The 27,380-nt window shown below is 38.1% G+C and overlaps 1 protein-coding gene across 4 annotated transcripts in view; it reads right to left on the bottom strand.

The window, feature by feature from the left end:
- Positions 1-27,380, bottom strand: part of myt1la (myelin transcription factor 1-like, a) — a 54,209-nt gene that overhangs the window by 20,995 nt on the left and 5,834 nt on the right. For 3 of the 4 annotated variants that reach the window (XM_059512680.1, XM_059512681.1, XM_059512683.1), the window contains 5 exons: positions 18,832-18,951; positions 17,475-17,529; positions 17,175-17,205; positions 14,144-14,206; positions 2,873-3,330 (listed from right to left, as the gene is read on the bottom strand). In XM_059512680.1, coding sequence (XP_059368663.1) covers positions 2,873-3,330; positions 14,144-14,206; positions 17,175-17,205; positions 17,475-17,529 — 607 coding nt within the window. In that variant the 5' untranslated portion in view covers positions 18,832-18,951. The remainder of the gene's footprint in view (positions 1-2,872; positions 3,331-14,143; positions 14,207-17,174; positions 17,206-17,474; positions 17,530-18,831; positions 18,952-27,380) is intronic. The other variant, XM_059512682.1, reaches the window with a different exon arrangement.

Consider the following 27,380-nt stretch of genomic DNA (forward strand, 5'->3'; position numbering starts at 1 on the left):
AGATGAGTTTTAAAGAAACTGCAATATGTTAAATGAATCATCAGGCAGCCTTTTAAATGTTTCACCCAGACATATTCGTGTTCGATAACGTGAGCAGCACTGGCTGCTCTGAAAGCCTCTCAATTGTACTGAAAAGATTTTAGTGTTGCTAGTATTTGGGACAGAAGCGGATGAGACTGCAGGGATAAGCAGCGGATGAGGTGCTCTGTTTCTGGAGCCAGAAATATCCTCAGGAGGAGCCCATTTTCACCAGGGAGGGGTGGGGGCTGAGTGTATTTGACACCTCCTGGAACGGCGTTGTGTGTGTGTGAAGGGGGGCCAGAGTTAATAACTCAGAGAGCCTCCTCTTTCTATTACACTGGAAGCACTGTCACAAGCGATTGAGGACACCAGAGAATGAGGGTGAGATGCATACTAAGGAAGCAGTCACATCTGCTTTCCCTCAGTTTTGAAAGGGGAGTTGGATTGTTCCATGCTGTAAAATGTACATTAATTAGGATGTCGAAGGCCGGACATTCTCGGCAGGGTATATGTAGATTTCATTCTGATTCAGCAAATTACACATACTGTATGACTTGAAACTAAAACAGGCAATTTAAGAAATAAAACATTTACTTTAATGACTGCATATTCTGTCAATTATAATACTCTGAAATGTCAGTTGACCTACAATAAGCTACCCTTGATTCATATTTCATGAGGCATTCCGTGTGTCAGAGCAACTACATGTCTTTCTGTAGATTCTAAACATTACATTTCCTACTGACATTTTCCAGGGCCCGGTTCCCCAAAACGTTCTTATTGCTAAGTAGTTCTTAACCTATTCCTTAACCTCTCTCTTAACCTTATGGCACGGTTCCCGACACGTTCGTACGCTAAGTATATATTCTGTAGGTCACACTTTCGTAAGGTTGGTCTGGACCCTTCGTAGCTCTCTCTTAGCGTTATTTGAGCTCATGACGCTACTGTACAGCAGTCTTTAGAAACCAGCGCAGCGAAGTACAAGTCAAACTATGGTACGTTGACAATTTTGTGGCTCAACAATGATTTTCTGTTATTTTTTAAGTATCATAATAAAATATGTTCGCAATGGATACAGGCCTATTTATGAAGTTGACTTTATGTGGTTACAGAACTAATAAGGTGGTAATTAGCTTAGGCTTTTTCGTAATGTAATTAAAGCGAATTGGCATTCATTTTTTTGACAATTAAAATCTGGCAAACAATTTGGCTCTAAATGGCTAAGATCTATAAATGGGTAATCATGGTTGTGTCCAGTAAGCGACCAACTATGGCAGCGATCCAACGTGTCCTTGTATTGAATCAAAGACGGAGCCGGACGCGGTTTAGTCCATGTAAATTTCTTTATTCGGCAAAACTTAAGCCCTTTTGACATTTTGCCTGACGTGGCTATATTAAAAAAAATCCCCTCCCAAGACAACTCATTGTGGAGCAGCTGGACCTTCCCAGACCTGCGCTGGCCAGGCTAACGCGGCGGAATTCTGCTTTAAGCCCTGAAGCCCAGCGCTACTTTTTTTTTTATTATTATTTATTTATTTATTTATTTATTTATTTTGCTACAGAGAGATTCATCGAGGTCGTGGGAGAGGGCTACGGCCTAATCAAGACCTCGGTGTGGAGGTGCGTCCACACTGTCACCAATGCCCTTCTGCGCCATGCCGGGGATTACATCCTGGTGGATGGCACACTCATCCCTATCGCCAATCCATCAGTGATTGATCGGGAGGAAATATCGCGAAAGGGATACGCGACCATAAACGTGCAGGTTATAGTGGACCATAGGAGTGTGATCTTCGACTTGGTGGCAAGGTCCAGCAAAACTTCAAATTCCCTGACGAGAAGCTTGGTGCCCTTGTTTACGTTGCTTCCCCAGCATATTTTGTATCTAATTCTCTCTCTCTCTCTCTCTCTGTTCATTGTAGATAGGTTGTTTTTTATTAAAAACATAAACCAATTGCAATCAATACCGCATTAAACAGAAGTAACTGCAGCTGCTTGCCAATCAATTCTGATTGTAAAGTACCTTACCATTAATATAAAAGTGTATTATATAATTTTCATAAGTCGTTAAACCCATGTCAGAAAGTGGCACAACGGGATAAGGAGGGTGGATGATTAGCGAGGGATACCCGGTTCGTCTGACCGTCACAACATATCGTGTGAACATATTACTGACCATTTGATAATTTAATTTATAGTCTATATTCTACTGATGACTTAAACTATGTTAAAATAAATGTTACTGTAATAATTTGAGGAATGTTTCATTTGCATAGAACGTGTTGTCTTTCTAAACGCTGTAATGCAGCTTCGCGTAAAGTGGAAAATCGATTCATGAGCAATCGATGCCAACTAATTCAGCACCCTGACTTTGGACAGCGCTCTTGTAACGTCCGACGTAAGAGGCAGCGTGCTAAGAAGCTTCCTAAGGGACACTTCGGGGAACACACTTAGAAACATCAACAACTTTGGTAAGATATATCTTTCGATGTCTTCTTAGCGCGCTAAGAGTGAACGTTATTGGGGAACCGGGCCCAGAATGTTTGTATAACCACAGAAAAACATTTAAAGCTTCTCTAAAAAATCTTGTAACAACAAGATTTGACATTTGACTTGATAAAGTTGTACCAAAAAAAATAAAAATAAAAAAAATAATAATAATAAAAATAACATCCATGAGTTAATTAATCATGTAAGAAATGTCTTCAGAATATGGTTAAAAATCATAAGATATTTTATTTTTCAAACATACATACTTTTTTATTTAATGATTTAAGAACATTGTCTCTATAACTACACAAACGTACTGGAAAATGTTAGCAGAATATGCAATCAATCTAAAAAGCCTTACTTTGCTGATGACTCTGATTTTCATAGTATTCCTCTTCTTCATGCTCATCTTCATCATCCTCCTCTTCTTCATCCTCCTGCTCTTCATCATCCCCATCCTCCTCCACAACTTCCTCATCTTCTTCTACCTCTTCCTCCATTTGCTCTATCTCCTCTACTCCCTCTCTCTCTACCTCTCCATCTTCCTCTCCTTCTTCTTCCTCGTCCTCTTCTTCCTCTCCCGGCTCCTCATTGTCATCTGAGCACTCCTCTTCTTCATCGTCCTCTTCCTCCTCCTCTTCTTCCACTTCCTCTACTTCTTCGTGTTCCCTCTCCTCACCCTCCTCCATGGCCTCATAGCTTTCATACATGGTGGGCTCACCATCAGCCATAGTTGGAAATGGACGGCGTTTGGAAGCTGGCTCCTGCAGAGGTTTCTCTTGGGTTTTCCTTTTCTTAGCCAAGGGGCATCCATACACACTGCACAACAAAAAGAAAACAAAAACCAAAAGGATTATGTGCAACAGTTCTCAAAAATTACCTTGAATCTGTGAAGAGTGTCTGTGCCAAAGCTCAGCCCTCAGAGATAAGAAGTATTCGAATTGTTTAAGACATAACAAAGCATTAATAACCACTGGCACATTTATTCATGTAAATGCGTGTGCTGCTTGAACTCTGGTCCCACGAGACGGTGCTATTCCTAAACCGCCAAGACTCGTTTATGAGACTCATCCTCCAAAATATAAACAAGGCAAAACTCATTCTAGCCTTAGCCCTCAATTATACAAATCCCATAATAATCATTAGGTTTTTAGAAATTCCACTTTAATTGCCCTTAAACAGCATGGGCAATTATGTTTGGTTTGAATGTGCCATCCTTTGAATCAATTATTCAGTTTTCATACAAAATGGGTTTATTTGTGGCTTTATGATGAAGGTTGACCCCCAGGCCCTGAACAATACATTTGAGTAAAAAAAAAAGAAAAAAAAAGAAAAGGTGAGCTGTTGACTAATTCATTGATGTATAATCTATGATAATGTGTAATATGGGAGAAAGAAGAAAAATCCTGTGTTGCTGAACATATAATCTGGCTCTTGGGGGAAATTATTTTGGAATTGCAAAAAAAAAAAAAAATACATAGAGTTGTCTATTTTTTTCATTTGCTATGAATCTCAGAATCTCAGAAACAAATTCTAATATATATTTTTATATATTTATATATCTGATATTGTGATTTTGAGCTTTTACAAGGACGAAAGAACATTGAGAGTCTTTTTCAAAGTGTATTTCTGATTGCTAATACTTTTATTCATTTAACCTTATCCTCAAGCTTCCTTTAGGTCATAACCTCAAACCTTCAGCTCATTTAACAACTGGGAGTTGAGATTCACAGTAGAGTGCGGCTTTGTAGATAAACTGGGTTGCCTAGAATAAAAAAATAAAAAATAAAAAACAAGCCATTATACACTCACACACATTTTGAATGACGAGAGGACAATCAAAACGTGAGCTGTGTTTTTAATTCAGATCATTTTGCAGGCATTTATCTGTCTCATCTTCAGATACTGCCTTAACGTGCACAAACCAGAAAATGTGGAGCGAGGGCTGCTGGCAGTAAAGATTTGAATGCGACTTCTAATAACGTATGACCCATGAGGGTTTGGCCTGAAAAAAATGGCATGGAAATCAAGTTTAAAGGTCCCGTTTTTGCACTTTTTTGAAGCTTTGATTGTGTTTACAGTGTGTTCCTGTGTTGTGATTCGACAGCAGCTGAGCACTCGGCCCTCCTGTAAACGCGATTGGGCTAGTTTTAAGAAGCAAGTGGGCAGGAGCATGTGCTGGAGATGTACTTCTGATCACAGAACACCTTTACTGACGAGATGCGCATGAAAATCGCGGTCGATTTTTTTTGCACAGCCCTAACATCTAGTTAACAAAGCTAAACAGCATTGCCCTTTGTGTAATAAGTTACAGAAACTGTTAAACGCACCAACTTAAATAATAAAATACACTTACCGGTTGTGGTCCATAAACAACGCCTTCTCCAGACAAAGAGGGAACTGCTTCATCTTTCAGGAATAATCTTTGTGCGAATCCGGCATTAAACTTTTGAGATTGAGGAAGCTGTCCTCAGCTAAATGTGCTGCACATAGTTTTACATGTGGATTATAATTTTCGGGAACCGAGTTAAACATAAATTGTAACCATTAATCTCCAAGTACAGCATCCCTGGGAAGCCCAAACAAAGATGATTGGACTCCGAGATGAAAATAACAGCGTTTCGACGATATGGCGACAAACACAAACGCAGCTCTTCCTCTTCTCTGTCGGACCGCAACAAGACCAAGCCCCCCTGTTTGTGTATTCATGTGGGCGGAGTTTAGTCAAAAAACTGTTTTAGTGACGTCATTACTGCAGGAACTAGAGGGATGTAGTCCAAACGGGTCGTTTTTTGGAAGCGAATTCTGTTAAATAAAATATCTCGCTTAGCATTGAACTTTGAGCTTTAGAATTTAACAGATATTATTTATACTCTAACAACAACATTACACACTAACTAAAGTTTAAAACATGGGATCACGAAGAACGGGACCTTTAAAACAATAATATACCATACTTGTTACAATTACGATTACAACAATACACCTGTGGTTGGTATCAGTCACATCATGGTAGTTAATTTGGATAATTAAAATGTTATTTTTCAAGCGTCAGCAATATATCAGTATTATAAATAAGTAAAATGTAAAAATCTTGTGTAATATTTCACAGATTAAAGCAAATCCAGTCCTTAAGCACTGTAATACTCATTAATTACAAGGGCTGGGTAAAAAATATTTGTATCAATCCTCATTTTTACGAAACACTATTGATCCCAAGAATCGATTATTCTAGCCTGTAGTGCACATAGAATAAATCGCAATGAGCTATGTGCTTTGTTACTTTCGATATGAAACAAAGCCACAGATTTAAAATGCTTACCATTTTATTACAGTATTCAAACAATAAATAACATTTTGGTGTGGTTTAATGTGGAGTGTCAGATCACTATAGCTGCATGTGAACTGATCATCTCCTCCACTTTAATACCAGTTTCAGCATGAAATAAACATGAATAAACATCTGTTGGAGTAGAAATTGTTTTTATTAACTGTTAATTATTATTATAAAAATGGAATTGTTAATTTTAACCTTCAGTATTAAAGTACTGTAGTACCAGCTGACTTTCACGTGTATTTTACAGCATTGGTTGAGAGATTTTTTTTCATTGAGAAAATTTGGCTTGGACTGTACCTGATATATATCCAGAATAATCGATGATGAATTTAATTGAACTGAATCAGAAATCAAATTGAATGGAATGCTTGTGAGTTATTATCAAATCGAATCATGAAATTTGTGTCAAAACCCAGCCCTATTAATTACGCTTTTACAGTGGTAATAATAACCATGGTAACGATAACATATTCTCTACTCTGTCCTAAAAGAGTCCATAAAATCAAATTTTTCAACCTCATAACCCTACAATGCATCAGTCGGCCTGTTGGTGTGAGGTGCCCATTTTCTCTTTATTGTTTTATTGTTTGAAGCATGTGCTAGTTATAGAGGCTGTGCTTCTAGCGATGGTGTGTTGTGGGGGCAGACAGCCAGCGTCGTCTGTGTGGGTGAGAGCGTTTCGCGAACGACTCGGAATGACCTTGGACACCTTTGCGTTTCCCACTGGCAGGCCACGCCAATTAAAATTCCACAGGTAATTAAACCACATTTGAATACGAGAGCGGCGGAGGCAGGCTTTGTGTGGGACTAAGGTAATTATGGCCAAGAGAGAGAGAGAGAAAGACTGTGAGAGAGAGAGAGAGAGAGAGAGAGAGAGAGAGAGAGAGAGAGAGAGAGAGAGAGAGAGAGAGAGAGAGAGAGAGAGAGAGAGATCTGCGAGCCTTTCAGAACTGCCGGGAGAAATAATGACTTCAGTCAGACAGCTCCTGGTGGACAAATCCTCTGATGAACTTAACTAATACCAGCAATGGCCAGAATATTAGCCCGGACCTGCTCTGTTTGATCATTTCCACAGCAACCGTCATAATAACGCTGCAAATATTGCTCTCAAAGTGGCGGAATGATGAACGAGAATAATTTCTCCGTCTCTTTCTAAAAAACATGCGATTATTTTTTAATTAAAAGTCTTCAAATAGTCATTCTGTTACAATGAGGGACCTCAGATTAGCCAGCAGAAATGCTCTTTGGTTTTAATTGGCCCGAATACCAAGAGCACGTTCAGGCTGGGGTCTTGTTGTGGATACTGGCTGCTGTGGCACCAGGTACGTTCTTGCAGAGTGTGACACTATAGGGCTTTGGAGGCGAATTCAACAGCTACAGCTGGCTGTTCGTGTTCGAGTTGCCATAGGAGCGTGCAGCTCCTCTGCGCTCCTACACTGCAGCATCCACAGGCATGCGTGGCAAGGCGCTGTCACCATGGTGATCTCCCCCTCAGGAGTGGGATTTGCCATTTGAGCAGACAGACAGAGTGAGAGGGAGTGAGAGAGAGAGAAAGAGAGAGAGAGAGAGAGAGAGAGAGAGTCTGACAGACATCTCCCTGCTAACCTCCCTTCATTCGGCGCCCTCCCAAAAAGCAGAACAAAGGAGGTGCTGGTGTTGTGCATTCTGCAGGGCTCTTTCTGTCTCTGCAGCTCATCTGCCTTCTCTGTCACTGCGGAGCCTGGTACCCCTCTGCCTAAAAACACGCCGTGCAATCACACTACCACACACACCGAGAGGCTGTTTGCGGTGATTATGTCCTTGGCGGTTCAATTTACCGCAGAGGCTCATCAAGTCTGACCCTGCAGCAGGGTTTTACATCTCGCCGTGGTCTTCTGTGGCATAAATCTGCCATTCACACTGGTTCGGATCTACGGAAGATACCAGATGCAATGCAGACAGAGGGAAACTCTGTACTAGGTGTTGACTATAGGATTTAACCAAATGGGAAAAGCAGCTCTCTTAGTAATAAAGATGTGTTGCATGGGTTAAGATCACACATATGCACAGATACACACATCTGAAACTTATGTATGTGTAGCAAACTGGGTTCTGTCTAAAATAGCCAAGCAAAATGTATGAATTTTGAGCAAAAATTGCAGTGCAGGTAATAGGTGAGAGTGCAACTGGATTTCTTTAGGATATTTCAAAATAATTTTTTTGGTTTCTTCACAAACCAAAGCCATTATATTGAAAACAAAAAGTATCCCCAAAAGTAGTAGCGCAATGACCATATCCCATATCAAAACCCAACATATGTCATTTCCATACCTAAAATACATATTTTACAGTCACCATTTTGCAGATTGGTCATAAACACAGCTAAGAGGCTTCCCACCACTGGCCATGCATCTTTCACAAAACGTAACATCTATCTACCACAGTTTTATCATAGGTAGAATGCAAAATGTTTCAATACAAGCATTGCAGTCAAATGTAATTCATGCAATGTTTCAAAACTTTAACCAATGGGAGAAAATCAACACTCCGCAACAGTTTAAAATCAGCCCAATTCCGTGGAAAAAATGCAGATTTGGCAACCCCGTATCCAACACGAGCTGCATCCAAAGTGATTTAAATATTCTGCATATTGATAGTGGCTCTCTGATGCGCAAAATTATATTCAATATTAGAATGTTTGCAGGAGCAGGCGTTAATGGTCAGAAATTGGGAGCGAGATTAAGAAAAAGGCTTTAATAGTCTACAAAAAATGCAAACAATGCATGGCAACTGTAGAAAGCAAAAGCCAAATCCTGGACATTTTGTGTGACTTAGAAATACCGGCCAGACGCATTTTTTGGTTAAATTAATGATTCAATGACTGACTCATAGACAGTTGCTAAGAGCATACTATAATAAAACTATTACTATTTATGTCATATAAAGATATGTACAAGTAATAAGTAAGAGTAATGTGCAATAGTATGCAATTCTGAAATCAGCCAGTCACTTGTGTTCTTTAAGGAATCAATTTTAATGAATGAATCATTTGAATGAATGATTCAATGAATCACTTACAATGACAGCCACTTGTTTTGTAACTAAATGAATCAGTGTTAAAACAAATCAAGTGAATAAATCAATCAACGCCTCACACACAAAGATAGTCACTTGCCACCACCTACTGCCATATCAATGTATCTCACAGAATGAGTCACTGTCTTTTTGGAACATGCAAAAGCAGACAAGCGGAGTGATACAGTGTATCAACGGACTCCACATCAACATTCACAGAGTGCTGCACAGTCAGTTAAATTTGAGAACTGACCACAATATGAAATAAACTATATTAGAAGTTACACAAATATTAAAATATGAAATATTCCAACACCACAGCTGTAGTTAAGAATACAAGATTTTATACTTTGAGGTTATGAAAAGGTCCCATGGTTCAGAAAAAGTTGGAAATATTCTGTTGTATATTGTTTAGCACTGTCAGACCACAGTATATGAAAGAGACATCTGGCTCATCCTCACAGTTGAATTAACAGTTTGGCCGAATTACAAACCCCTCACTAATAACAAACAAGCCCTCGGCATGTATAGCACAGATCATTTAGAATGACTTGACGAGCATGAAGCCAACAGACCACATAGACTGCATCCCGAAGACCCATCAAAAAAAGCGAGTGAGCGAGAAGAGAAGACAGAGGACAAAACTGCATGTACCACCCACACAGTCCAGAGCCCATCTGTTTGCATGCTGCTGGTGAGTTACCGGCACACAGATATGATTTCTCCATGCTACATAGAATGAAGGTGTAAATTATTGCCTAAGGCTATAAATGAACACCATCTGTAGGCTTCAATCATCTTAAATCTCAATAAACTCTTGAGAAGGGAGAAGACAAAGGGAATCCATCAGTAGCACTGTCTCAACAATCGAATGGCTGTGGTCGTAGTTCCACTGACTTCCATTTAAGCCAAAGACATTAATGTTGATAAAACACTCCATTAGTGCAAATAGCGTAATACATGTGAGTGGTTCTTAAGTAACCGTTGCAGAGACTCATATTTTTTGACCTCAGAATACTTTGTTACAGCAAATTTTGAAAGTGGCACTATTCTCAGTACAAAAAAAATAAAAGTAAAAAACTAAACATCGAGATGGAATATGCTATGGTATTTTCAAAACAGCAGACATTTGATGTATTCTAAGGTAGTCCCTCTTCGATTCAAACATCTTTTGGCATTTAAACACATCTGTTTTGTTTTACGACTGTGAATTTTTACGAATGACAATTTGTGGCACAACCAAACAGCTGTTTGACAGCAAAGTTGAACAGCGTAACTCATTAATGTTCCTTTCTCAACAGTCCAGTTCAGACCATTTCTCAATGAAAACAAACAACAATGTCTCAGCTGAAATCAAAATGTTAAGTTTTGAGAGCAGTTTTTTCCTCGCATTGCCTCATTATTAAAAAAGAATGAACTGATTCCTCAAGGTATGTTGTTTATTATTAGAAATACATGCGTATCCTTCATGCATGAATGCATGAATTGTGCAGATTTTCATGGTCTCTCCCACATGCTTTAGTACAACATGATTTTTCAGTCCTTAGCCATGTCTTGGCCTTTCACACTTCACATTCTCTTACAAAACACCACATCTTTATTGTCTCTTTGTTTTTCTGGTGGGAGAAAATACACTGGTGGATGAAAGAGGCTGGCATTAAAATCTGTGCACTGAGACTACCACAAAGGAGGAGAAACCAGACTTGTGTAGAGCAGGGAAAGCAGGCAGGGTGTTATATTGATGAAAAAAAAAAAAACCAAGGGAGAGAGCGAGAGCGAGAGTGAGCATTCGGCTATACCATTCTCTGGCTGCAGCCACCAGCTCCTTGCTCAGTTCCCATTCTTTTAGTGAGTGCTACCTGTCAAGCCCTGAATTATACAGCCTTGGGCTTCAGCCTACGTGAGTCATCCATCAGAAAGGGAGGGAAAGAGGGAGGAGGAGAAAGAAGACTGGAAAGAGGGATGGAAAGAGAGCCACAGAAGGAGTAAGGGAGAGGTAGAGGAACAAAGAGCCAGGATGTGGGGAAGATAAAAAGGAGGAGGAGCACGGAGAGGAATAGAAAATAGGAAAGTGGAACGAGAGAGAGTCACAGATGGAGAGGAGGTGGAGAGAAAGAAAGAAAGGGAAAGAGAGAGAAAGGGGGCAATAAACATGATTTGCACAAAGCAATTACTAAACCCTGTTAAAATCATAGCAGTCACACCTGTATTGACACCTCCTCTTATTATGAGTCTCTGCGTTTACTAAAAGGGATAAATTAAAATGGAGAATGTGCAGAGAATGTGCGTGTTTTTGGGAAGAGAATGCAACCAGGAGGGTGTAAAGGTGGGTATTTTTAGATGACAAGAAAAAGGCTCATTAAAGGATAGCTTTTATGTTATTTCTAACATTTGAAAATGAATGCAACAGCATTAGTTTGTCGCAGCAGCCATTATGATTATGAGGAACGTTGCATTTCTAAATTTTTCGTAGCACTTTTTTGTCTTTACAATTATTTTTCAAGAACTTATTTCACCCACATTAGTGCCCACTCTGCTTTAAGCTATTGGACAAATGGCATGCACTTTATATTTATTGGTTGCTTCTAATATTTATTAAATGCAACAAATGAGTTAAAAGGATACATTCAGTTGGTTCCCATTACTTGTATAGTATTATTTTTCCATACTATGGAAGTCAATGAGGACCAGCAACTGAAGGTAAAGGCAATCAATAGTTTCATGTGAGGGCGAAAAATTTCCCTATGCAAATTTGCGCTGCTGACTAATAGTGAGCTGCTTGGTTTGAAAGTGACTTCTTTGTGAGCTGTGCTTCTTGCATTGCACACTATTAACAACACCCAGCGAAATTGCGTAAAAATTTTGCTAATGTGGCTGCATCTTTAGTAATCTTACAGTTTTAATTAAACACTGCAAACACTTTGTTTACTAATATCCACTGTCGTCTATAGTGTTGCATATTAGGTCAATAATCTAAGTAACCGAAACCAGCACTACTTTCATGGTTTTCGAATCACTCAATAGATCTGTCGCTACTTCCGTTTCATTGCGACTTTAATGTTACTATAATGTTGTTGCGGTATTTGTTTTATTGTTGGGCCAATTGTTTTTTTGGTTGTTTTTTAGCAAAAGCATTACAATAATATACAGGAAGAATTACATTATGACTTTAATTCAAATTAATATTTCATGTTCACCTATTTGGTGAGACTCGTATAATGAGCCAGTGATTTATAACAAAATAAATCTCTTACACAGACTGTCAGAAAATATATGCCAAAAAAATTTACCTTCAAGGGTACAACAGCTTGTCAGTAGGACAGTATCCTTTAAGGTACAACTTTGTACCTAATCGTCTCCTAAAGGGTGCAAATTAGTACCCTAGAATAGTAATGTACACCTTTAAGGTACTGCTATGAACATGTAGGGGTTAATAATGTACAAAATGGTCCCTTTAAGAGTACTACCCCAGTAAGAAGCTGTCATACCCCTGAAGTTACATTTTTGTGAGTTGTGTGTGTGTTATGAAGCGCAAAAGGCTGATGTAGACCTCAGTTTTCTATAATGTTTTGCCCTGAGAAGCCATTACAATACATAAACTTACAATGTATACATTACATCAGTTCATCCCCCCCATCAGAGCAGCTATACATTTAAACATTTATACATTTGAACCTCTGCTGTGATATAACCCAATGTATGCCGCAGGAGACAAACGCTGTTGTTGTTTTGTCATTATTACTTTTTAATGGCGTGGTAAAGGGCGGCAGACGCTGCGTAGCCTGCACAGGTAACGCAGTGTCCTCATTACAACCCTGCCATTCCCACAATGTTCCCACAAATGCCCCCCAAATGTTAGCTTGCTCTGACAGCACAGTCGGAGCGCCGTTCTCTCCCCACCTTCTCATTTGGGGGTAATTCATCACTCTCTCGCCCTCTCTCTGCCTTTTCAGTGAGAGGTCTGCTGGAGGTACCATTTGTCTGTTGCAGAAATGCAATTCTGGTTGGTGGTTCACAGGGCTTGGCTGATGAGGTGACTCACTACACGTATCCATCAATCTTTTCTGTTCTGCCTTTCTTGTTTTGTATCTTTCTTTTGAGGTACAGTAAATAGCAACAAGAGGAGAGAACTGTTAAACATGGAAGCTGAACAGACAGAGAGTGACTTTGACAACAGTTGTCAAATCAGAGGTTGCCAGTGCAATAATAAGCTAAATATTTAAACCGCTCAACTTATATCAGTGTTAAAGTATACACATTAATTAACTCAAGTTGCCTGATAGGGATATGGTGTCATTTGTATTGCTTCCATTTGTATTGTATTCCTCAAAAAGGCTTTTTGTCAAAGAAACAAACAGCACAATCTTGCTAGACACTTGACAAGCTTATTATAATATTAATGATGTCGCTCCTATCATCAGATAGCCTCCATGTATTCCTGATGTATGCTAATGAGAGTTAGCAACAGACCCATTGTCCATTTATATCTGTTTTTAAAGGGATAGTTCACCCAAAATTTTTAATTCTGCCTTCATTTATTCACCTTCAAGTCATGCCAAACCCCGTAAGACGTTTGCTCATCTTTGAAACATAAAATATATTTTTAATAAAGTCCATTCCTCCAAAATTTTGCCAGTTCAACAAGTTGATTGAAAACCCATATGAATCGAGCACCTTAATCCAAGTCTTCTGAAAAAACATATAATACATTCATAGAGCTCATCAAATATGGTAAAGGATGCTTAACTTGACGTGTGAACAAACACAGGTTCATTTGACCTCATATTTAATGAGCTCTATCTATGTGAGTTGATCAGTGCTAAATGTTAATAAAAGCCTATTTTGATTGATATATCTCCTTAAGTCTACAGCAGCTACATTCAAAGCAAAAAATCCTAATACTGAGGGCTAGTAATATACTGTAAGTACTGAAGCAAACCATTCCATTAAATTCTTTACAACCCAAAAAACATATCATGCTTTGTTAAAACGCTTCACTTTAGTAAATACCAGCTCATTTTTATTGCAATTTCACATCTTTTAACCGCACTTTCACAACTTTTGGCTGGCAAAGGGATGTATATAAAGAAAAGAAAGTAGGCCTTATTTAAATTCAATTGACTTAATTTCGCTATGGGTCTTGAGCTTTTCTGTAAGTGACTAAGAGCTTTCATTCTCGCAGCCTTAAAGAGACTTTCATGGCTGAGCACATATTCATATGAATGAGAGGTTGGTTCTTACCTCCTGTGTCTGGCATATTTGCCGCTAACATGTCCACTACCATCACATCCAGGTGTGGGACAGCTGCAGACAAGAGAAATAATTAATACAAGACTGACGTCACACATGCGCACACAGACACACACATACGCTCGTTCTTGCTGACTATGTTCGAACCGTGGCACATCAGCCTTCATTAGAGATTTAGAGAGCTCCCAGCGTCCTCCAGGCTGATGACTCACCAGGCTCAATATTTCACATTTCATATTGTATATCGCTCTCTGGCTGCTCCATTTAGGTCCACAGCCAGTTAAAAGCCATGAGGGAAAACGTCCAAGTTTAGAATTCCTGCCCCGCTTGAGCTCAGGGTCAGAGCAGCAAACCAGTATCCTAGACATTAATATAAAACTACCCACATTAGTTACAGTGTCACTGATTGCCTTAAGTATTCACTAAGCATTTACTTTTATTGGCAGTGGTATTTCTGTGTCTATCAAAAGTCACAGTTCAACAGCATCATTGTGCATTCACACAAAATAGAAAACATACAGTTTTGGAATATTTGTGTTATTGAACGGAAATATTTATACACTACCATTCAAAGGTTTTGGGTCAGTAACATTTTTTCAAATACTTTTTTATTTAGCAAGGACAGAAAAATAATTGAAAGTGGCATTAAAATATTTTATAATGTTACAACAGATTTCTGTTTCAAAGAAATGCAGTTCTTTTGAACATTTTCATTACATGTTCCTGAAAAAAATAAGCAGCAACATTTTATATATTGATAATAATAAGATATTTCTACAGCAGCCAATCAGCAAATTAGAATGGTTTCTGAAGGATCGTGGAACACTAAAGATTGGAGTAAATGCTGCTGAAAATTCAGCTTTGCATCACAGGAATAAATTACTTGCAATATATCATAATTCAAAACAGTTTTTTTTATTGTAATTATTATTATTATTTTAAATTTATTATTATTATTTTTTTTTTACAATGTTACAGTTTTAAACAAATAAATACAGAATTGGTGAACATAAAATACTTATTTAAAAAACAAACAAACAAAAAAGATACCAACCCCAAACATTTCAATGATAATATAATATAATATAATATAATATAATATAATATAATATAATATAATATAATATAATATAATATAATATAATATAATATAATATAATATAATATCATATAATAGTAGGATTTACATTTATTATATTATATTATATTATATTATATTATATTATATTATATTATATTATATTATATTATATTATATTATATTACTATTCATTATTATGAAAATTTGTCTGTATTTGAGTTTTTTTGTATTTTTTTTTCTCTGATGAAGTAATCAATAATATAATCGTAGGTTATATTCTGAAAACAATGTAGTCTTCCGAGTAGTTTCCCCAACACTCCATGTAGTCTTGAAATTGAAGTCAATGGTGCATGTTTTAAACCTGAAGCTATTCTAAGCTTAAAATTTAGCAAAAGAGTAGGAAATTGATGGGGAACATGTCTAGCCTAGCACAAGAGTTGCATCTCCCCTTGACAGTGTTGGCTAGGTATCTGTGTCTGATCAAGCTGGTGACCCATCAGTGAGTGTAACTGGTGTTAAAGATGCCTGCAGCTACAGGCCTGGACCTGCTGATGAAGCAGATTGCCCTGATGATTGGGAAGGAGAGAGAGAGAGAGAGAGAGAGAGAGAGAGAGAGACAACAGAGGGAATTTCACTTCTCCTCTCAGTCTGATACCACAATAAAGATGACATAGTAGAGAGGAAAGCGGTCATACCACACTCCTACAGTCACACACCTTATCGCTGTCATTGTAATTGGACACATAGCCAGAAAATATAAAAAGAGCCTTTTTTAACAACAGCGTGGGTGTTAAACCATTCTTAATGAGGAAAATGTTGCCATTTAGGAGTCCTGTAAATTGTCCTTAAGGGAAAGATATGCAGGGGAAAAAGTGACAGGCAAATATGAGTAAAACGACTCACTGGCCTGAAGGAAAAACAGGCCATTCACTCTCATTATGATGCATGATTTCATTAGGACTGCAGGGATATATTGTAATATAAATTTTTGGGAGAATCATATGTTCTCACTGAAGGCAATTACAATGAAAGGTCTATTTATAGGTTCTACCTGTGGTACTTGCCATTTTGGATAAATCACATTGAAAAATATTAATTAGCAAAATTATACTTGAATGCCATCTTGAACAGAAATGTGCATTGCATCATACACCTGTTTTTTTTGTCTTTAAAGAAAGAAATTGCAAGATGAGATAGCATCTGTTAGCAAACCACTTCAAGAAAGTCCAATTCCCGGGTTTTTTTTTTTATTTTTATTTTTTTTGTTTCATGCTTCTTGAAAACCAACATAAAATCCAAATCAAGCATATTTACCACACATTTATGATCTTCAAATGATAAAAGCTTAAAAAAAATGATAAAAACAAAATGCATTAAACTAACCTAAACTAAGTTTGGGTTGTACTGTACAATTTTAAGAAAGTCATATTTTTATTCAGCAAGGATGCATTAAATTGATTAAAAGTGACTGTGCTGTTCTATATTCATCAGAGAATTCTAACATTCCACAAAAATATTAAGCAACACAGCTGCTTTCAACATTGATAATAATAACAAATGTTTCTTGAGCAGCAAATCAGCATAATAGAATGATTTCAGAAAAGTCATGTGAAACTGAAAACTGTAATAATTGCTGCGGATTAAAGTGTTGCTATCCCAGTAATTAATTACATTTTATGATATATTAAATATATTTGACTGTATTTTAAAAAAAAAAGCATCTTTGATGAACATAAAAAACGTCTTTCAAACACATTAAAAACTCTTGCCGACCCCAAACTTTTAAACAGAAGTGTATATTAAACTTGCCTCACCTATTAAACGATTTTTTTTCCAGTTAAATATTCTGTTTAGCTCATAATACATCACATTATTCAAGTAAATTGGTTGCAAACTGTATTGACTTTAAGTGAATGATTTCTACACTGTATGCAGACTGACCTGAACAGCTCTTGTGCAGCCTCCACGGCAACTGCAAAATAAAAAAAATAAAATAAAAGTGAGAACAATCAGTGGGGAAACATTTCAACATGAACTTCATCACACATTGAAATGATATTATTATGAGCAGACTAATTTTCTGGGCTCTTCTGGTTCACCTGTCTAATCAATAGTCCATGTTCATCACTACTGACGTCAGTGGTAATTCGTGAAAGGCAATAAAAGTCTCAGTTTGAAAGTGAGAAAATGGATTTGACCGTAGGTTGAGACTGTAGCTAATACCATGTGAGTGCGTTGTACCCCGCACACCTTTAGATCGTGTTCGATGACGCTTCTCGGCTGCATTCACCTCCATCTGGAGAAAAGAAGCAGCAATTAGCCTGACCTCCATCTACTAGCAACTGTGAAAGCAAGTTTAAAAGGGCAATGATGTCTGCAGCAAGGATGGTTATGAACTGCACTGAACTGCATGAGAGTCAGATCATAGATGCATGATAAAAGAATATGTTTATTATGAAAATACAGACTGTGAACCACTATTGGTCATGCAGTACATGTGGCCATAATGCAGAACTGTTTATATTGTATGCTATAAAGCTATTATTTGTCTTATTCTGCACCTTAGTTGTGAATCAGCTTATAATGAACACAAATTTGGGCACTTGCATTGCCTTGATCCACTGGACACTAGAAAACATTTTTCTTACCTTTTTGTTGTAGCTGTTAAAAATACAGTGTTATTACAAAATACTGTATGCACTTGTCTTGATTTTTTTTTATCAAGAAAAATAAATATTGTACATACATAATGGCATTAAGGCCTTAAGACACACAAACAACAACAAATCTTGTAAGTACTTTCATTCTTCTGTAATACTTTAAAGTTTGCAAGATTGCTTCTCTTGCTCATTAGGGATGAAAGATAATTAAAAGCAAATAAATAAATAAGGCAGTGTTTTCTTATGACCTGAGAGACTTTAGAACACATAAATATAGTAAGTATTTGATGCTCGGTGCATTCTGGGAATTAATGTGCACTGGAATGATTTTGACAACGGGACAGCAAAAACAACACCCTGGTTAGTGTACTGTATTTAGTACTGTACCAAGGAGCAGATTGAGATGTGTTCTAGTGCTAAAATGGTTCATATATAGTTTATATATATTTTATATGATGTTAAATATATCTCATATACAAAGCCAACAAAATACAATTCAATAATTGTAATACATTTTTTTTAATAACAACAATATCGTTAACACTATTTTCTATTTTTAACATATTTTAAAATGCAGTCTATTCCTGGATCCTCAGCAGTCATTACCCCAGGCTTCAGTGTCATATGATCCTTTCAGAAATCAATCTAATATGCTGTGTTGCTTAAGAAATATTTAATAATATTATCATCTGTTAATGTTAAATACAGATGTCTAATATTTTTGTGGAGCCTGTGATACCTTTTTTACACTTTTTTGTTTTTTTGACGAATAGAAAGTAAAAAAACTATATAAATCTATTACACGTCTTCACTTTTACTTTAATTTTTACTGAATATTAAAAAAAAAAAAAAAAAAACCTCCTGATTCCAAACTTTTGAGCAGTAATGTAAAAGTGCAGCTTTATTGCCCAGAACAAACAAAAAGTAAAGTGTATAACCTGAGATTTACTGGTTGATGGTGGGACAGATGTGTTTTCTGAGGAGCGCCTCCTTTGTGGTGCGATTAGGCAGAATCGTCCGCTGTGTGTCCCTCAAAGCTGTTCCTCAAAACTCATTTTCTGTTAAAGGAAAAGAATGCGCTATCATCTGTCATGAACTGCAGTCATGTTAAATCTGCAAACTGATATGCGGTACTCTTATAAGAAAAGACATACAGATGTCTGAAGCTATTCAGGGCCTCCATTATCACAGTATCACAGCGAGGAAAAAAACAAGCAAAAATCTGTCATTCTGCTTTTGTTTTAAAATATAAAAAGTGACAGGAGCAGCTTTTTAAAGTTTTGGAACATGCTCCGTTCATAAGGAATAAAGTCACCTATATTTACTTTTTTTTTTTTTTGAGAGAGAGAAGTATGAGGGTCTTTATGTCTTTACATTGAACAGTGTACAAAAGGTAAATCGCTGGGGAGTTTTTATTTGAACTTTTTAAAATAAAGAAACAAAGTCACTCTATTCTTTTCCGAGGTGCTTGTTTAGAATATAATATAATATAATATAATATAATATAATATAATGCATTTTCTTTCAGAAAACCGTCTTTAAGCCACACACACACACACACACACACACACACACACACACACACACACACACACACACACACACACACACACACACACACACACACAAACAAACATATTGAGTGCTCCAGTCCTCTGTCAACAAGCTAACACTTCTATCTCATGCTCCTTGCAAATCCTGTTAATGTGTGTGCTGTTGGTGCAGTTGGGGTGTGTGTGTGTGTGTGTGAGAGAGAGAGAGAGAGAGAGAGAGGAACAGATACAGATTTGCATGTGCATGCAAGTATTTGTCAGCTCCAAGGCCAGTGACACAAAGGGTGCTCTCCAAATGCTGGAGATGTCTTTTGAAAACCTTTCAATGACAGAAATACAGACTTGAACGAATTTCCTTAGAAAGATGGATCTTTGTGTGTAACACCTTCTCACGTCTGCCTCACACACAAAAATGCACTCGCTCTCACGTTGCCCCTCTTTCCGTTGATAGATCGCTCAATCACTTACACTGGGGCAATATGGGAAGCTCTCATCTGAACTTCACTTGGTCAAATCAAAGCATATGAGCTCCAGCTGTTCCCCAGTGGCAGCGATCTGGCCCAGCTTGTTTGTAATTGGGGGAAAACACTGTTTAGTATTCATGCCTAACACCCTTCTGTCTCACATAAAGTGGGACATACAGCTTCAAAATCTAATTCTCTCTTTCTCTCTTTTGAGGGGAGAAGTATGGGCTCTTTTTGAAGAGTCTGCATTCTCAGAGCATGTCCTATCCAAAAGCAACGCTTCCCCATGCGAACCCTGCATACCTGCAGGCTGCGTCGCACATGTTACACAGTTTCAGTTATGACAGCAGATAGCCTCAGGTTTATCTGAGCTTGCTAAGGTTTTGATTTTTAAGGATTAGTTCACCCAAAATGAAAATTCTGACATCATTTACTCACCCTAAAGTTGTTCTGAACCGATATGGTTTTTTTTTCTTCTTCTTCTGAGGAACATCAACAGGGGGAAAAAGTGGTGCATATGACTTAAATTTAATTACTGCATTTTTTTTTTTTGTGTAGCAGTTACACCTATTTTTTTCAGGTTTCAGATTTTTTTTTTTTATCATTTAATGTAGTTCACAAAGCCTGGCTGAATGATCTGTTCACGAATCAGACTGAATCGGTCTGTGAGTTCAGCTAATTGACTCAATGATTTGTTAACAACATTAAGAGCTCACTGGAGGGAAAATGTCAATAAATTAACTTAAATACTTTATTTTTCACACAAAACTATTATATCAATTTGAACACTTTAAGAATAGTTATATAGACCACATTTTTATAATTTTATGATAATCTTGCATCTTTTGTGAATCTTATAAACATCTAATTTCATGGAAAAGCGTGAGTAGCATAGCCTGGTAATACCAAACTCTGCTACTTCACTTTGCTTCGTACAGTACAGAAGCAAACTGAAGTTGAGCGGAAGTACGAAGTCTGAAGTATGAGTTGTTTTACAAAATAAAACTTGTAATTTACAAAAAAAAAAAAAAAAAGTGAATCCAAAAAGCTATTTTATGGTTAATTAGCATAACCAAACTTAACTTAAACACATACTGATGACTAAAATAATAACACAGGTGATAAAGAAAAAAAGACACATGAGGAATTCTACATTCCCTACCTAACTACCTTCCTTAGCTAACTTTTTTTTTTTTCACTTTTATGGTAACAAAACTAATGATGAAACTTTCATTTTATAGAAATCATCCTTTTTTCACTGTATAAATTATCAGTATGTCAAAATAATTTTGCAGACCACAATCACTATGCACCAAAAAAAACCACCTTGCCCAGGCATTCGCCTGGCAGGGCTGTTGTCACATCCCATTCATCTAAAAACTGCTCCAGATGCACAGCACCACTGTGAGCCTCTCCACCCCCACGAGAGTGTGTGGATGTGTGTTTGTGTGAGAGTGCATCACACCCAGTCATCAGGAACAGAGTGACCTAGTCAGAAAGACATGACCTTACAACCCTCATGGCTCGTCATGCAATTTATCCAGTTATTTTCCCCTCAACCCTGCCTAGCATCACCCCACCGGACAGTCCAAAAAACCACTGCACGTACAAATCCGAAATCATATTTACTGTCGATTCATGACACATGTTTATCTGTTTCGTTAGTGCACAGTTTCAGTGACCCTGAGATTGGTCCAGATTTATGTGGTGTGACCGGTCAAATTTGCTTGGCTGGTTGTTGCCTGGCCCCAATTCAGATGGCATCATGTCTACAAGAGCCCTGAAACAATCATGTCATGAGACATAATTCATTTCCCATTCTCTGATGTTACATTTTTTTGGCTATGTTTGGTATGGAATACTTGTGTACAACTGTGCACTGAACACATCACATTATATAGTGTAAACTTTTTTTTTTCATAGTAAGAGAAACAGTAGACATTATTCATCTGCTATATTTTTGTCATTGTTATCAGGTCTTAAATGCAAGAGGATGATACATAATTAATATAAAATTCTCAACATTTAGAGCCTGATCAAATAATGAGTGAAGAAAAGGATATTAAAATGGTTACCTACACTACTGTTCAAAAGTCTGGGGTTGGTTACATTCTCATAATAGATGGTAATGTTTATGAAAGGCACCTCTTATGCTCACCAAGCAGCATTTATTTGATCCAAAGTACTGTAATAGCAACAGCAACATTGTGAAAAATTATTACAATTTAAAATAAGATTTCTGTTTGAGTATATTTCAGAATGTAATTAATTCCTGTGATGCAGAACTGAATTTTCAGAATCATTACTCCAGTCTTCAGTGTGACATGATCCTTGAGAAATCGTTTAAAAATGCTGAATTGGTGCTCAAAAAACATTTCCTATTATTATCAATGCTGAAAACAGTTGGCTGCTTTATAATTCTTGTGAAAACTCTGATACATTTTGTCCGGATACTTTGATGAATAGAAAGTGGGGGAAAAAACATGATTCACTGAAAAATATAAATCTTTTGTAACAATCTACAAGTCTTTGCTTAAAATAATAATAACCCCAAACTTTGAATGGTATTGTAAATCCCCTTCAGTTCCTCTATCACAACCACTGTGGGATACTGTAATCCACACAACATATATTGTTGTATTCTACTAATTTTTGCAAATATATTGTAGTAGGTCATATATGCAAGCTAAGCACAATATACACAATATATAACAAAGAAATAGTGAGAGCAGCATGTTAGTATGCTACATCCATTGTGTTTTAAGGAATCCTATTGTCTGCTGTTGAATAAAATCTGATGGTCAGTGTTTGAAAATGTTTGGCCGCTCAGTACAGTGGTATATTTAGTCAAGAGCTTCAAAGAGTCTAGACTTCTGCTCTACCTTATCAGTCGGTGTGACTCACTCAATGCGAATGCGACGGTAATGCAAATTTGTGCGTGTATGTGTGTGCACATGTAATGCAGATGCCTGCAAAGAGTCTAGCCAGAATTCCAATCACCGCACAGAGTGGAGAGGGAGTGTGGGCATTTTTCAGTCCTCATTTAGAATCAGAGCACATGCACAGTAGAGCTCTTCATTATTAGCTACATGAATAGCCATAAAGCCATAGGTTATAAGCAGAATGCGTGCGAGAAAACTGGATCAGCCTGAAATCACAACTACATCAGCAGCCCCTAGTTGCGGGTATTTTGAGAAGAACGCTTCCTTGCGTTCAAAACACAGACTGGCACATTTCCCGTTTTGAGACGGCACCTGAGCTCTGAGGACATTTCTCGTAAGTTTCCTAATTTAAGTACTAATGGAAATGCTCTCGATCTGCCAAATGCAGCTAATCTACAAATGGCCTTGCGTTGAGGGCTCTCAGAGCTCAGAGTCTGACTCAACCCATATAGTGCATTGCATGGATGCAATCCACAAAGACACTTTGCGCTAAACAATGAAACAAACCCATCTTCCACCCTGATGCACTCTATCGCATCCTCATCAAAGGTAAAGCTGGAGAACAATGCTTCCCTCTCCATCTCATCTCTCTGTCATTACCTCTCTGACTCCTGACTCTCCCGCTCTCTCTCTCCTGGGGCCTCATTCTATTCCATCAGGCAGAGAAGAGCTTTAATTGCCCCTGCCATTCTCAAGGCTTGCTTATGGAGAGAGAAACCCTTGCCATCAGGTCTTAATGATGCCTGGCAACCGCGTGGGATCCAACCAACACATCGTCAATGGCAACGGAGGCACCAGAAGTCCTCTCTCCCAGTGACAAGAAAGGCGAAGGCTTCCTGAGACTTCACGTCCTCAGAGAGAGAGAGGAGCAGTTCAGCGAAAAATAGCTTTTGCCCCTCATTCGACAACCTAAGTTGGTTCCAGGCCTGGAGGAGACGTGGGCACCCAGACTGCCAGAATCGTCTGACAGGAAAAAAATGCATGTTACCCATCAGATTATACCAGCAATGACTAGCTGAGAGCTAATGGATACATTTTAATGTGTTCAGTTTTTCCAGTAACTCTTATTCCAGGATTTGCAGAAGATGTGTCCTAATTTCACCCTGAATTACATCAAAACAAAAAAAGCAGAAATAACAGAAAAATCAGATACACTAGTCTTAAGCATTTTACCAAATTAAAGCACACACCGAAAAAACACACAAAGCCCTATTAAATACAGCACAAATGCCATTCCATGACACATAACGGAGGTGAAAATGTCATGATAAACTTTGCAGCGCTTAGCTTGTTCACAATGCGCAGCACCTTGCAGCTTTATCTGGCTGCTTTCACACCATACCTGCTAATTACATCTCCTCCTCTACACTACAGCAGCCCGCTGGGCTCCACCACGCCTTACCTCTGCAGCTGGTGTGTTCTCATGTGCGTTTGGGATAGCGCACAGCTCGGCCAATTCTTACACATAAATAGGTGTATTTCACACACAAACACGTGTAGTCATGCACAGAAAGCCTGGAAACCCACATCTGTTAAAAAAGATACTATTCCAAAGAGCGTCAAAAAGGTTTGTGTAGCTAAACGCGCCATTCGATTTTTAAAGCCACTGACAATTCAAGGCAGATGCTTCCAGAACCTATTGAGCTGCCTACGAAGGCTGCATTTTAATCCTAGACGCATTCCAAAAAGTAGATTCATTTTCACCACATTTTGCAGGAGCAATCCCATAATGCAACAAGCTTATGCAGCAAGTCATGCCAGAATGACTGAATTTATGAGCTCTTAAAAATTATTTACCATATTTACCTAGTTACTTTCTAAGAGCCCAGACTTCTGAATCTGTTTAAGACCCAGAAACCGTGATGTTCGACGTCAGACTTAACCAGACAACTGAGGTCATGTCATTACTGCAAAACGAAATTGTTATTTGTTACAATAAGATAGATTTGCGTATGTTGACTGCACAATTAGTTGGGTACATTATTTGCTTCCTACATGGTGTTTCAAATCACTCACTTACAGTTAATGCACCTATCTAAGCAGTAGGCAGTGAGTAGGTTTTGGAACGGAGCTTGAGCTTTTATCAGCTTACAACCAACCGAACCACATGAGACCTTGCCATCTATAACCAAACCAATACGGCTGTCCAAAGCACTCTTTATCAACTAATGAGTCTTTCCAGGCTCGATTCAGCGCACATCTGTCCAAAAGCGTACGGGTACTAATTCTCCCCATCTTTATGAGCTTGGTGCAGTGGCGGAATGTGATTAGTTATATGTTGCATTGGGCTCTGTCTCCAGCTTTGTCACCAGTGAATTCTAATCAGTGAGGCAAATCAGCACGGATTGAGCCGAGATGGAGAGGAAATATGATTTTAATCAGCATGCAGCGCTCGTGCTCCTGTCTGTCTCATTCACAACGCATTCAGAGACCGAGAAACCATGGAGCAATCAGCCAGACCTCCGCTGCGTCCTATCAAGAAGGACGTGCTTTAATTACCACCAGCCAAGGCTCCCTTTCTCTCTCTCTTTCCTTCTCCCTCTCTCTCACTTCCCTAAAATGAATAATTGCAATAATGAGCCATTTTCATCTAGCTCTCCTTTACCAAAGGATGACAAAAATTACTCATCTTGTTAAAAACCCATATCTACCCGACCTGTATGTGGGAAAATGGAATATGATGTTGTTTGGTGTGCTTGGAGCTGTGCGCAGGCTGTGTACTGTAGGCACATTTGGCCCTAATGAATAATTAGCAGTGTGTTTTAGCTGAGTCACTGTGCTGGAGGGCCTGCACTGGACTCTAATGGAGGTGTTGCCTCACGTCTTCCATCACAGGACTGTCCCCAGTGAGCCAATTGCATAGCAGCCTTTGTGAGGCACGGCGGAGTGTGTGCGTGAGCGCGCGTGTGTTAAAAATAACAGCTCTCCCACTTCATGACTCATTCTATGAGCTCTCTGTCCGACACTCCCAAACAGTGTCTGGAAAGAAACCCTAGAGCCAACTCCTTAATTTACTGACTGGTCATTCCTTATCATCTTTATGTGTGTGCTTGCTGCTTATATGTTCTATATAAATATCCCCATTGTTAGTTGGTATAGGCAAGATATGATGCTCAACTGAAGCTTCATGCCAGCCCTGTTATATGATGTTGTTATGTAACTTTTCACAGGGCTGGTCGACAATGACAACCGAAGGTGAGAACGACAGATGGAACACAGATGCCACCAGTGCGTACATGATTTAGTCAGACTAGAGACCGGACCAACTGTGGCAGAATAGCAAAACTGCTAAAATCTATAAATTCAGACCTGTTTGTAAAATATCAGAGATGAAGAGAGCAGCGTTACTGATCCTGGATGTCATCAAATGCAGACACGTTGCTATATTTTTTTTCCATAATCTTAAAATTGTGATGAAATGGAAGTTGCAACATCTTTTCTTCCATATTGCGATGTAGATTGTGAAACAGATTATAAAAACTTGGTTCTTGACTTGGTTCTATCCATCGCTTGTTGGTTGGATGAAGGAAAGTCTGAATGTTGGCTTGGAGGTGATTGGAAGAAAGGATTTAAGCGGAATAAATTGTTGAAATCCGACAGGCGTCACCAGAGAGGTTTCAACCAAAACATTTAAAAAGATGAATCACTCACAATGACATGCATTTAGAAAATAGATAAACAGAATTTTCACTTCAAGTCGACTTTAATTATTGCATTGGCAAATTGTTTTAAGTGTAAATTTAACTAAAGAAATAAGGTTTTTTGTAAGAGTAAAGAAAAAAAAGATTTGCAAATAAGGAAAGAAAAATGAACTAGAAAATACTTCTTAATATCCCATGCGATTTTGTTAAAAGTAATTTGATCTTGTTTTAAGGATGTTTAGATATTTTTCCAGGAAAACAAGACAGAAATACTGATTGATTGAGCACAATGATTTTTGTAGTGCACAATAGGAAGTGTGACTGATCACATAAACATTAAAAAACAATTAAGACAGCATTTTCATAAAAAATACATCCTTCTGTCATCTTCTGGAAATTTGAGAGCTGTATGTTCATCCGAAGGCAAGGAAGCAGAACTTGTTCACCTATTTAGAATGCTTTGTATTCTGTTAACACACTCATGCAACAACAACCCCAGCAACCCGTGTCTATGTCTGCAGACGCAAAATACCCACTCATGCCCATTTGAGCTCTCTAATGTACTCCATCCTCCATTCTTTTTAGAACAACACATAAAGTAAAAAGACTGAGCAGAAACCAGATGATCTCTTAAGAGCTGAACTCGTGTAATCACCCCAGATTAGTTATTAAGGAAAATGCCCCCGCTGCACAAACACACACACAAAAGGAATCCTTTTCACATTCAAAAAGAAAGATGATGAGGCCCCTCCATTTACTCTCCCCTCCCTTCCATGGGTCTGCAAATGCAACAGGAAATAGGGCTCCATATGTGGCCCCAGCTCATGTTGTCACCGATTGGAGTGAATCATCGCCATTATCGGATAGCCGTGTGTATGCGCTGTGCT

The sequence above is a fragment of the Carassius carassius genome, chromosome 27 (genome assembly GCF_963082965.1).
Source record: "Carassius carassius chromosome 27, fCarCar2.1, whole genome shotgun sequence".
NCBI classification, from domain to species: domain Eukaryota; kingdom Metazoa; phylum Chordata; class Actinopteri; order Cypriniformes; family Cyprinidae; genus Carassius; species Carassius carassius.